Source organism: Mustela lutreola, chromosome 1 (genome assembly GCF_030435805.1).
Source record: "Mustela lutreola isolate mMusLut2 chromosome 1, mMusLut2.pri, whole genome shotgun sequence".
In the NCBI taxonomy this organism is placed as follows: Eukaryota; Metazoa; Chordata; class Mammalia; order Carnivora; family Mustelidae; genus Mustela; species Mustela lutreola.
Window position 1 is genome coordinate 279,161,008 of NC_081290.1, and position 11,276 is coordinate 279,172,283.

Here is an 11,276-nt window from a genome sequence, read left to right on the forward strand (position 1 = left end):
ATGAACTTCTGATGTGTTAAGCCATCAATATTTCTAGGTTAAGTTTTTTAATAGTGTATAAACCTAGCCTGTGATGACATCCAACCATAATAAACAAACAACAACAAAAAAAGGTGGGGACAACCAAATTCTTATTATTATAAATGCCAGTTGCTATCTTTATGACTCTGACCCACACAGTTGTAGCCTCACATGTGTGTATTTCTGCCTCAGTGGCCCCAGTATGAGCTTCTTGCTATTACTGTGGTTCCAGAATACAAAAGTGCAGCCTCATGTTTGTTTGCTAGTATCTGCAGGATAACGTGAAGTTGTTTCTTTCTTACGTTGAAGTTCTCGATTGATTGAAGTTTGAGGGAACACTTCTTCGTAAATACTTTCAGAAGGTGTTTTCCGGCGAAACAATATAGAAATCTGTTAAAAAAAAAAAAAGGCCAAAGAATAATCTGTAAAGTCTATAAAATAAGCCATTAAGAATAATATAATCCGGGATGCCTGGGTGGCTCAGTGGGTTAAAGCCTCTGCTTTCAGCTCAGGTCATGATTCCAGGGTCCTGAGTTCGAGCCCCACATCAGGCTCTCTGCTCAGCAGGGAGCCTGCTTCCCCTCCTCTCTCTCTGCCTGCCTTTCTGCCTGCTTGTGATCTCTGTCTGACAAATAAATAAATAAAAATCTTAAAAAAAAAAAAGAATAATATAATCCAATTTTTCAGGCAACAACACAAAATTATTATGTATTTTGGTACTGGAAATGGGGGAACAATACAATATTATTACTGTAAGTATATCTAGGATTTGTAAACAAATACCTAGCTTACAGGAGTGGCTTTGGAATTAGGCAGTAGGATGAAGCAAGTTTGAGGAAAATTTTGAGGAGAAAAATTTTCAATAACAAAACTTTGAGGAACAAAACTTTGAGGAACAGTATAGAGAAAGCCTAAAATACCTCAAATGTTTGTTTTTCGAAATAAAGACTATCAGTGTGGCTCAGAAAGAAGTGAGGAACACATTACTGGAAACTGGAGAAACAGTCTTGTGGTGCAGCAGCAGAAGTTTAAGAGAATGTTCTCTGACAGTTATGTGGAAAGCATAACTAGTAAATGGTAAACTTGGATAACAAACCGGGGAGATTTACAAAGCATTGAAGATAAAGCCCCTGTTTCTTCTTGTTTACAACAAAAGGTGGAAGAGAAGAAATTCTAAGCATGGGTGACACCTTTTGCCATGCCCATGGATGGGTCCATCCCACCCATGGTCTTCCTTTCCTGACAGACTGCCCGGAGGAATTCAGACTTGCTTAACCAGACCTTTGAATGATGGAATCCAATGCTTATGATAAATGTCACATACTTGAAATGAGGGGAGTTTTGATGCCATAAACCTTTCCATTTTGTTTGAATTAATTCTAACTGACACAAAGCTGTGGCAATAATTTCAACACACAAAAGAAGTAGGTGATGAGGTTGGGGAAAATATGCTACTAATTCTGTATTACCCATATTTGTTACATGTGATAATAAAACATAAAATTCTAGCTATATTTGTGTTTCTTAGCATATTGTATTTTCAATTGTATACACCCGTAATAATGTACTTTCTCTCCTTCAGGTTTTAAATTAATTATACTTTGATTTTATTATTAGGATAGATACTTTGTGTATTCATAACACTAAAGAGTATAGTTCATATAGTAAATTAATGGGTGATGGAAGGATGGAGGTATGGATGAATGGATGTTAAAATTCTTGGATATATACCCATGGGTGAGAATTTCTATATGGACTAGAGGACTATACACTGTGTTTTCCAAGTGTGCTCAACACACAGCTAGTAACTCTCAGGTCATCCATAGAATCATTTATAGTTTTATTTTTGTTCATTTTACCAAAGGTTAAAAAAAATATAAGGCGGGGCGCCTGGGTGGCTCAGTTGGTTAAGCGACTGCCTTCGGCTCAGGTCATGATCCCGGAGTCTCAGGATCGAGTCCCGCATCGGGCTCCCAGCTCCATGGGGAGTCTGCTTGTCCCTCTGACCTTCTCCACTCTTATGCTCACTCTCTCTCTCAAATAAATAAATAAAAATCTTTAAAAAAAAAGGCACTGCCAACGTCATTTAATGAAATAGTTGAAATCATCCTCATTCTTCCAAGAACTGCACTTACCCAGTGAATATCCTTGTCATTCACATTATAGTTGAGCATGGAGAGAGGAAGTGAAATTAAAATTTGCAGACAAGTTAGGATAATTAGGACAATCACAAGTTCCTGTTAAAGAAAATAAAATGTCACGCATTACCTTCCACCCTGATGATAGTTTGGAAAGTTTTATTTCAGAGTCCCATGTCAGACCCTCAAAAGGGAACACGTTATATTATACAAAATTGTGGCATGAGGTTGGATCTGAACTCAGAAATATTTGTGCTGGGCGCCTGGTGGCTCAGTGAGTTAAGTCTCTGCCTTTGGCTCAAGTCATGTTCTTAGGGTCCTGGGATCGAGCCCCACATTAGGCTCTCTGCTAAGCAAGGAACCTGCTTCTCCCTCTCTCTCTGCCTGCCTCTCTGCCTGCCTCTCTGCCTACTTGTGATCTCTCTCTTTCTCTCTGTCAAATAAATAAAATCTTTTTAAAAAAAGAAATGTATGTGCTGCTGTAGAAAAACAGGAGCTGAAGATGACAGTCAATATTCTTGAATATACTAATACAAGATGCGACGTTAAACTTGAAGACATTGCAGAATTCGCAATGATTATTCCGCTTATTATTATTATTACTGGTGGTGGTAGTGGTGGGTTATTAGTTATACTATTACTGAAGTTATTATTAGTCTCTCATAGATAATCAGAAATGTTGGCACTGCTTACAAAGCTGACGTCTCAATATAAATGGCAGAAATGGCAAGGGTTCAGATCTCCCCAGTGAGGTATTAAAATTTTCTAGTTTTCCATTAGATTTAGTTCTAATTAAAACCAGAAAGTTTGGGGCACCTGGGTGGCTCAGTGCATTAAAGCCTCTGCCTTCAGCTCAGGTCATGATCCCAGGGTCCTTAGATGGAGCTCTACATCCGGCTCTCTGCTCAGCAAGGAGCCTGCTTCCCCCTCTCTCTCTGCCTGCCTCTCTGCCTACGTGTGATCTCTCTCTCTGTCAAATAAATAAATAAAATCTTTAAAAAACAAACAAACAAAAAACTAGAAAGTTTCCTAAATTTAGAATACACTCTAAGGTGTGATTTTTTTTTGGTCATTTTCCTAATAAGTGAAACGTGTCTTCCAATACTCTAGTGTTCTTGGTTTCTTCTCCTCTGCCTCAGACCATTCATCTCCATTACTTTCACATGGCTTTATTGCAAAAAACGATCTTCTCTAGTGGCAAGTCAGGATAAATGTTCATTCTCCATGTAGCTTTTAAAAAAAATTTTTTTATTTCTTTTCAGCGTAACAGTATTCTTTGTTCTTGCACCATACTCAGTGCTCCATGCAATCCATGCCCTCTCTAATACCCACCACCTGGTTCCCCCAACCTCCCACCCACCCCGCCCCTTCAAAACCCCCAGATTGTTTTTCAGAGTCCATAGTCTCTCATGGTTCACCTCCCCTTCCAATTTCCCCTTCCAACTCCCTTCTCCTCTCCATCTCCCCTTGTCCTCCATGCTATTTGTTATGCTCCACAAATAAGTGAAACCATATGATAATTGACTCTCTCTGCTTGACTTAGTTCACTCAGCATAATCTCTTCCAGTCCTGTCCATGTTGCTACAAAAGTTGGGTATTCATCCTTTTTGATGGAGGCATAATACTCCATAGTGTAGATGGACTACATCTTCCTCATCCATTCATCCGTTGAAGGGCATCTTGGTTCTTTCCACAGTTTGGCGACCGTGGCCATTGCTGCTATAAACATTGGGGTACAGATGGCCCTTCTTTTCACTACATCGGTATCTTTGAGGTAAATACCCAGTAGTGCAATGGCAGGGTCATAGGGAAGCTCTATTTTTAATTTCTTGAGGAATCTCCATACTGTTCTCCAAAGTGGCTGCACCAACTTGCATTCCCATGTAGCTTTAGGTAGTATTTATTTTTATTTTTATTTCTTTTAAATTAATTTATTTATTTTCAGAAAAACAGTATTCATTGTAGTATTTATTTTTAAATTCCTAACAGTAATGAACATTAAGATAGGAAATAATTAAAAAATAATAATGGATAAAATAAAAATTACTCTAATCTTTGACTCAGATTTTTTTTTTTAAGGAGTTTATTTGCTTGACACAGAGACAGCACAGCAGGGGGAGCAGCAGAGAGAAGCAGTTTCCCCACTGAGCAGGTAGCCAGATGCAGGGCTCCATCTCAGGACCCTGGGATCTTGATTTGAGCCAAGGCAGATGCTTAACCAACTGAGCCATCCAGGCGCCCCCTTATTGAGCTGTTCTATGTGACCAAAGGAAAGCTGCTTTACTTTTCTCTCTAAAACTTCTTTGCAGAATATTAGGACAAGTTTGTGTTAAGGCCTAGCACATGTATATGTCGATTATTATGCCTATTATTATTAATCTTTGCAAATTTTGACTCAGATTTTAATATCATTTTATTTCTTCACCATTTTTTCTCAAAATTTAGCTCACAGAATTTGGGGCTCTTTGCTGTTGTAAAGAAATAGTTTTTTTTCTCTTTCTAAATGTGACACCAGTAGAGAGGCATTTGGAAGGAAACTGCAAGCAAGAATTTTGTCATGTTCCTGAATATACCAATGATCATATCTCATCTTCAACATTCTCAGATAAGCATTCAGTCTTCCCAGAATTCAGGAGGATGGTACTTACAGTTGCAACTGGTTTGATTCCCAAACAGAGAGTTTCCTTCTTGCAATCATAGTGGCCATTTTTTGTTAAATTGCGTGACAGAATACAGATCCCAACAAAGGAGACCAAGGTGCTAAGAGTGTTAGCACCTAGATTCCCTCTCAGCTGAAAAAGAAAAAAGGGAAATTACTAGTTTATAATTTAAAGACCAGGGGTTTCCAGACCCTATAAGGAGAAATCTGACTTAACTTAACCCTGGGATCTATAAGCATTCATCATCTCTGTATCATCAGTTCAGTTCAATGGCAAATCACAATCGGGAGAAGAAAAATAGGAGAGGATTAATCTTCCTTCAACACATACCATGGATAGGATAAAAACATCAGGGACATTTTAACATCTCTAGTTTCTGACCTTGTATTAGCTCCTCCCTCCACCAAATATAAAAGTCTGCCTTGCTCAAGCCTAAGCCAGGCTTTTTTCTTTTTTAACATCGCCCTACTGCAGACCATTAAAAAAGGCTTTAATGACTAGATAAAACTTTACTATTTCTTCTTATAGTGACAAGATATGGGGATCGGAATTTCTAAAATCCCAGAAGATCCCACTTGTCTGTATCTAGCAGTAAGATGATCACATGATTCATTGGGCCAAATGGACAGTTACATGATGAAATGTCTACAAAACGATGAATCCCTTGTGTGACTGGGATTCACATGGGAAAGTCAGAATGTTATATAAGTTCACAATTTCTCCCTGAATGACAAATGGAAAACTTGTTAGCTTACCAGTGATTTTGTTTGCTTCTTGGCAGACACAACAGTCAGTATTCCAGAAACGATAAACTGTTTATAAAATAAGAAACGTGTCTGGACGGTAGCAGCTTCTTCCAACTCCCCCTCCCACCCCATTGTCAGATTCATATCTCTCTTCTTATCTAGTGCCCCCCATCTCCCAGGCCATCCCTTCAGAAGTTGGAGGCTAGCAGACCCAGTTAAAGTGACACAACACAATTAAAGTAACATAGGTACACTTTAATTCTTATGACCAGTAGAATTCCTTTAGCTAAATAAGAGAAGTAGACATTAAAAACTAGAGGGAAAATCACTTACTCAATGTGGAGGAAATAAAATAAGTAGAGTAATTATAATTGGGGTGCAGAAAAGGGAGAACATGAGCTCAGATTAATGGCATTTTTATCAATGTATTTGGCCAAGAAGCATGATGACTTAAGAAGAGTACCACATCCCTAACCCCAGCATCTTCTCTGATTCAAATATTATTACATTTCAGAGACACTTTTTCCATGTGTCAAACACAGGATTTTCTCCTCAAGCAAAACAGCAAGATTATACTGAGTAGCTTCATACTATAGAGCAATGAATAGAATTTCAGGGCACTGTTTCATTGGGAAGTATATTAAAGATCAGGTTGGAAATTCAGTCTTCACTAAGTACTGTTGCAAGTGTCCTAGAATTGGCAAGATGCCATACAAGTTGTGTGTTGAGTTGATGAATAAATGAATAAATGATGGATTAATTATAATTTGGGATGTGAGATACTCACAGACAATGCCCCCCAGAAGGAGAAGCCTGTGTAAATTGAGAAGAAGATGATTCTGTGCATTTCAGAATTAGGAGGAAGAAATCCAATTATCCCATAAAAGAAGCATTTCACACCAATCATAATCTGAGCCACCTGGATAAGACACAAAACAAACCAAATTACCAACCATTGAAATTAACAAAACAAACACAATCTGTTTTAAAGATAATGGTGAGCATTTTTCAGGAGAGAATCACTTGGTCCAAACATCATGGTCATCCATAGGATTGACACCCTTGAATCTTTTTAAAGATCTGCTAAGAAGAGTCAGATCCTGGAGAGTGGTTTGTTCCCCCAGCCCCCAGAGGCCAGTCCATATGGGTCAACTTTCTTTAATAAGATACAGTCACAATGAGGCTCACCCAAGAGCTTAGCACTTTTATAGTCTCCTCTTAATACACCCCTCCCATGCCCATATAAACATGGCCCCTTGCTTTTCATCAAAATGTCTTTCTTCCACCCCACAGAATGGTTGATACAGGTCATAACCTAGGGCCTCTACCCAACCACTTGATTAGTCAGAATAATCCTTCTCCCCCAATATATCCCCCAGTTTCTTCTGGTTTAAAATTCTTTATTAGTGGTTTACTTACTTACCCCCAGTGCTTCTAGATTCTCCTTCAGGAATTTCTGCAGCTTGTCTAGTAGATATTTCAGGGTACTAGATATTTCTGTCTTTCCCAATAGGGTACTTTGGTTTTGGTTTGGAGGAATGTGCACAGGCATCCTATCAGAAGCCAAAGTTTTGTTCATTCTGTAATAGATGGTCATCTGTTATTAGCAGCAGAGATGTACCATCATATGCCAAATACTGTTAATCTTATTGTAATGGAAGTAGATACTGGGCTTTTTAAAAAATCTTGAGGTCTTTATCATATATGAAGAGAAGTCACTGGCCAAGTGATGTTCATATGTCTCTGCTGCTGACTCATATCACTCATGTGATAAACAACGGTGTAAATTAAGGAGAGAGATGACAGAGGTTGAATATCAAAATATATGTAACTATAAGATATCCTCCCAGATTAAGGAATGCTATTGTTTTTGTCTTTGTTTTTTTTAAGTTGCATGTGGCCACAGACTTGTAAGAAAGTACCCATCATGGGAGTTGTGATATATTTATGTGATATATCCATGCTGAAGTGAAAATAATCTGGGATTTAGAGGCCAATAGAGGGTGCCTCAGTTGGTTGGGTATCTGCCTTCGTTTGGCTCAGGTCATGATCCCAGGGTTCTGGGACAAAGTTGAGCTCCTTGCTCAGAAGGGAGCCTGCTTCTCCCTCTGCCTGCTGCTCCCCCTGGTTGTGCTCTTTCTTTCTTACACAAATAAATAAAACCTTAAAAAAATAAAGCCAAGTAGATCTGAATTAAAGACATTTCCCTTGAATTTAATTAATTGTGTCATGTAATTTATCATCCAATCCAAGTTAGTTTTAAGAATGAAAAAGAATTAAAGTAGTATCCATAATTATGCTAGGAAAATTGGAGATACCTGATAATACATTATATAAAAGTCACCTTACCTTTAATTTCTCTGTGACAATGAATGCTATATTTAGTTGAAGCCCCAGGTTTGTCAACATAAAATATAATCATGTTTATGCCTAATAGGTGTGGTCCTAGAAATGATGCATCCAATTTTCCTAGTACCATCCGAGATGTAATAAATGTGACGAAAATTCTCAATTATCTTCTTAAGGAGTTAGGATGCACCTTGGCACTTGTTGTCAAAAACAATGATGGATTTCCATGGTAGAGCAAACCCCAGAATGGTCACCCTTGAAAACTAACTCACCTTTAACCATTTTTTCCTGAAAATATTAGCTTGTTATTTCTTTATCATCTTCTACTATATAAATTTTATGAATATTTGTTAACATTAAATTAAGTTTGGAAAATAAGGGTAGACTTTATTCCTTATTGCATTGGTATTTATGAATTCTATCACTCTCCCTATTACGTTTTCACTTAATTTTGATAATACTTTATACAATTTCTTCTTAAGTTTTCTCTTCCCATTATGTTAATTATATGGAATTAGACCCTTCATATAACTGTTTATGTATAAAATTCCTGGATCAAAGTGAAAACATAGTTTCTGACTCTTAAGACCCATGCCACATTTCTTAAAAAAAAAAAATAAGAGGTAGCTGTGTGCACTGGTCCCAATTATGTTTGTATGTGTAAATTTCTTTGCAGTTCTAGTGAAAAGATTAAAATATCATGACATGGGATGCTTACGGGACACTTAAAATTAATCCTAAGTATTCAATTTTTCTAGTCCCAGTAGTTGCTCTCAATTAAGCAGTTGAAACAAGGAATTTATCTTATGTAATCACAACTAGAAGTGCTAACAAGAACATTTTTTTTCTATTTCTTTAGTGGATGAGTCTTGTCCATTAATATTTCATAAATAAAGAGTATCTCATCAATTAGTTATTATATTTTTAATTAATTTATTTATTTTTTATTTATTTTCAGCATAACAGTATTCATTATTTTTGCACCGCACCCAGTGCTCCATGCAATCCGTGCCCTCTCTAATACCCACCACCTGGTTCCCCCAACCACCCACCCCCTGCCCCTTCAAAACCCTCAGATTGTTTTTCAGAGTCCATAGTTTCTCATGGTTCACCTCCCCTTCCAATTTCCCTCAACTCCCTTCTCCTCTATAATTCCCCATGTCCTCCATGCTATTTGTTATGTTTGTTATTATATTTTCTTAAAATGTGACTCCTATATCCACAGATGGTAAATTCACAGACATATTTACAGATGTGGGACCAAAGAGACAGAGGTCTGATAAGTAAGAATCTGTTTTTCAGATAAAGCCTGGTGCAGAATAACACACCCCTTTATTTAGCCTCCTGAAGCCTACACATAACAGCTTTGAGTGTTTGAAAGCCATAAATTTCAGAGTAACTATGTTGGGGGGAAATGAACTGTTGATTCCAAAAAGGTATCTCCTGTCACTCCTCACTGCAAATGTCATTATTTACTCATCCGTTCACTCAACAAATATGTATTTTGGGTTCAAAATATTGACCATAATATTTACTTTACTCACTCCAATTCACTTTAATGATTTTTTATTACAGATATGTTATTATATACTGTAATAGTCTATCAAATCTTAAGCATGTCATTCAGACTTTCCTTTTTAAGCTACCATCCAACTGTTTAATATCTTTTTAAAAAGATTTCCTTTATTTATTTGACAGAGGGAAAGAGGGAGCACACAAGCAGGGGAATGGCAGGCAAAGAGAGAGGGAGAAGCAGGTTCTCCACTGAGCAAGGAGCCTGATGAGGGACTCAGGCCCAGGACCCCGGGATCATGACCTGAGCCGAAGGCAGTTTCTTAACCAATTAAACCACGCAGATGCCCCAACTGTTCAATATTTTGAGAAGGATTTTCACACTTACAGTCATCCTCTTTCTAACAAATGCTGCTTTTTCACCTGGTGCCGAGTTTGAGAAGGACACTGAAGTATTTCTTGGTTACTCCACAGTACAAACATTAGCGCTCAACTTAAATATTAACTTCAAAGCCCTACTACCCTTTATAAGTTAACATAGCTTCCTAATCCTCTTTATTCTACCTCTACAAAATTAGTTATAAAACTCTCATGATTCTCACCAAGAATACAATTGTGAACTTAGCTGGCTCACCACGTCCAGACTTGACGTTGTGAATTGCACTTGCAGACTGTAAACAAAAAAGTTTCAATGTCACAATTCTAACCAAGTTATTCCCCTGTATCATAAATTGGGTCTGCTAGAAAATAGGACCGGAGACAAACTTCCTTCTTAATGCTGAGCCTTACCATCTATCCGCTGACGCATAAAGGGTACTTGCATAATCAGAAAGTCAGAAAGCAGGAACGAAGACAAGATCAAATGTATCTAAGTCACTGAAACTTTCTGCATTATCTAAAAAAAAAAAAAAAATTTCCTGAAATATTCGGCACTGAGTATCTACCAATAATGGAAAGAAAGGAAGGACTGTCTCTGCTTGGAGCCCACATTCTGTCCAGTGTGTCTGTCAGGTTCTACAACTGTGCCTCTCAGAACATAGTCAAAAGTACATTCTGGTGCTCTGGATAATGGAAAAAAAAAAAAAAAAAACAGTTCTACCTACCTAGGTTTGTTCCACCGCAGGGATGTGGGAGCTTGGAGTCTTCTTAAGCTTATGCCTCTTCTGTGACTATCAAGGACTATACCAATATGTGGGGGAGGAAAATTTATGTTTTGATCTTTGTGTTTCCTCATTTGCTGTATTTCCACACCTAGAACTCCTGATAAGCAGTTCTGATGTTTTCAGACAAAGTTGATGTACATAATGTTTTGTTACACAAAATCAAAAGCATTATAACATAATCCTCAATACTAACTGATAGTTTTATTTCCGCACATTCTCTTTCTATTAATCTGACAAAGACTGTATTTGTTCTTTTAACTCACTAAATAAAATTATTTCCTTCAGAGAAATTTCTAGGAAATTCATATTTTCAACCAATATGGTCTTTGCTTTCGTACCTTATTAACTATAACATCGCTAAAATAAAATAAATATAAACAAAACAAAAATAAAAATATTTCCAATGATAGTTAAATTTCAGGAATATCTATCTACCTATTATCTACCAACTCAATGATCAGGCTCATGTATGCCAAACAAAGTATTAACAAATAACTGTATTAAGATGATATTACAATAAAAATCAACAAAGTGGATTAAACTTAATTGAGAATGACCAAGGGAAAAAGATAGAAGACAAAAGCTATCAATGTAAGGAATAAAAGAAGGGATATCACTGCACAATGCAGAGATGTTAAAAGGAAATAAAGAAACACTGTGAACATATTTATGAAATAAATTCAACAT

At 37.1% G+C, this 11,276-nt stretch overlaps 1 protein-coding gene across 2 annotated transcripts; it reads right to left on the bottom strand.

Annotated features, from left to right (window-relative positions):
• Position 1: 1 nt before the first annotated feature.
• On the bottom strand, positions 2-11,052 carry LOC131813186 (high affinity immunoglobulin epsilon receptor subunit beta-like). 2 transcript variants are annotated; one of them, XM_059143469.1, is made up of 8 exons: positions 10,530-11,001; positions 10,029-10,097; positions 6,989-7,145; positions 6,353-6,484; positions 5,575-5,631; positions 4,808-4,951; positions 2,157-2,258; positions 2-411 (listed from the first exon to the last, which is right to left on the bottom strand). In XM_059143469.1, exons 3-8 carry the CDS (start codon positions 7,142-7,144, stop codon positions 271-273), a joined length of 732 nt encoding a protein of 243 aa, XP_058999452.1. In that variant the 5' UTR covers position 7,145; positions 10,029-10,097; positions 10,530-11,001; the 3' UTR covers positions 2-270. The 2 variants fall into 2 exon arrangements, with proteins under 2 accessions (XP_058999452.1, XP_058999446.1); XM_059143463.1 differs by lacking the exon at positions 10,029-10,097 and having other exon boundaries at positions 10,530-11,052.
• Between the last annotated feature and the right edge of the window lie 224 nt (positions 11,053-11,276).

What these genes read in the sequence shown, in the direction of transcription:
- LOC131813186 (XM_059143463.1), bottom strand. Translation starts at nt 10,660, where the DNA reads ATGAGGAAACACAAAGATCAAAACATAAATTTTCCTCCCCCACATATT. An exon ending in AGAATCTAGAAGCACTGGGG is followed by an intron (nt 6,485 to 6,988) that starts GTAAGTAAGTAA and finishes TGTCTTATCCAG; the next exon opens with GTGGCTCAGATTATGATTGG. An exon ending in CCTTCTGGGGGGCATTGTCT is followed by an intron (nt 5,632 to 6,352) that starts GTGAGTATCTCA and finishes TTTTATAAACAG; the next exon opens with TTTATCGTTTCTGGAATACT.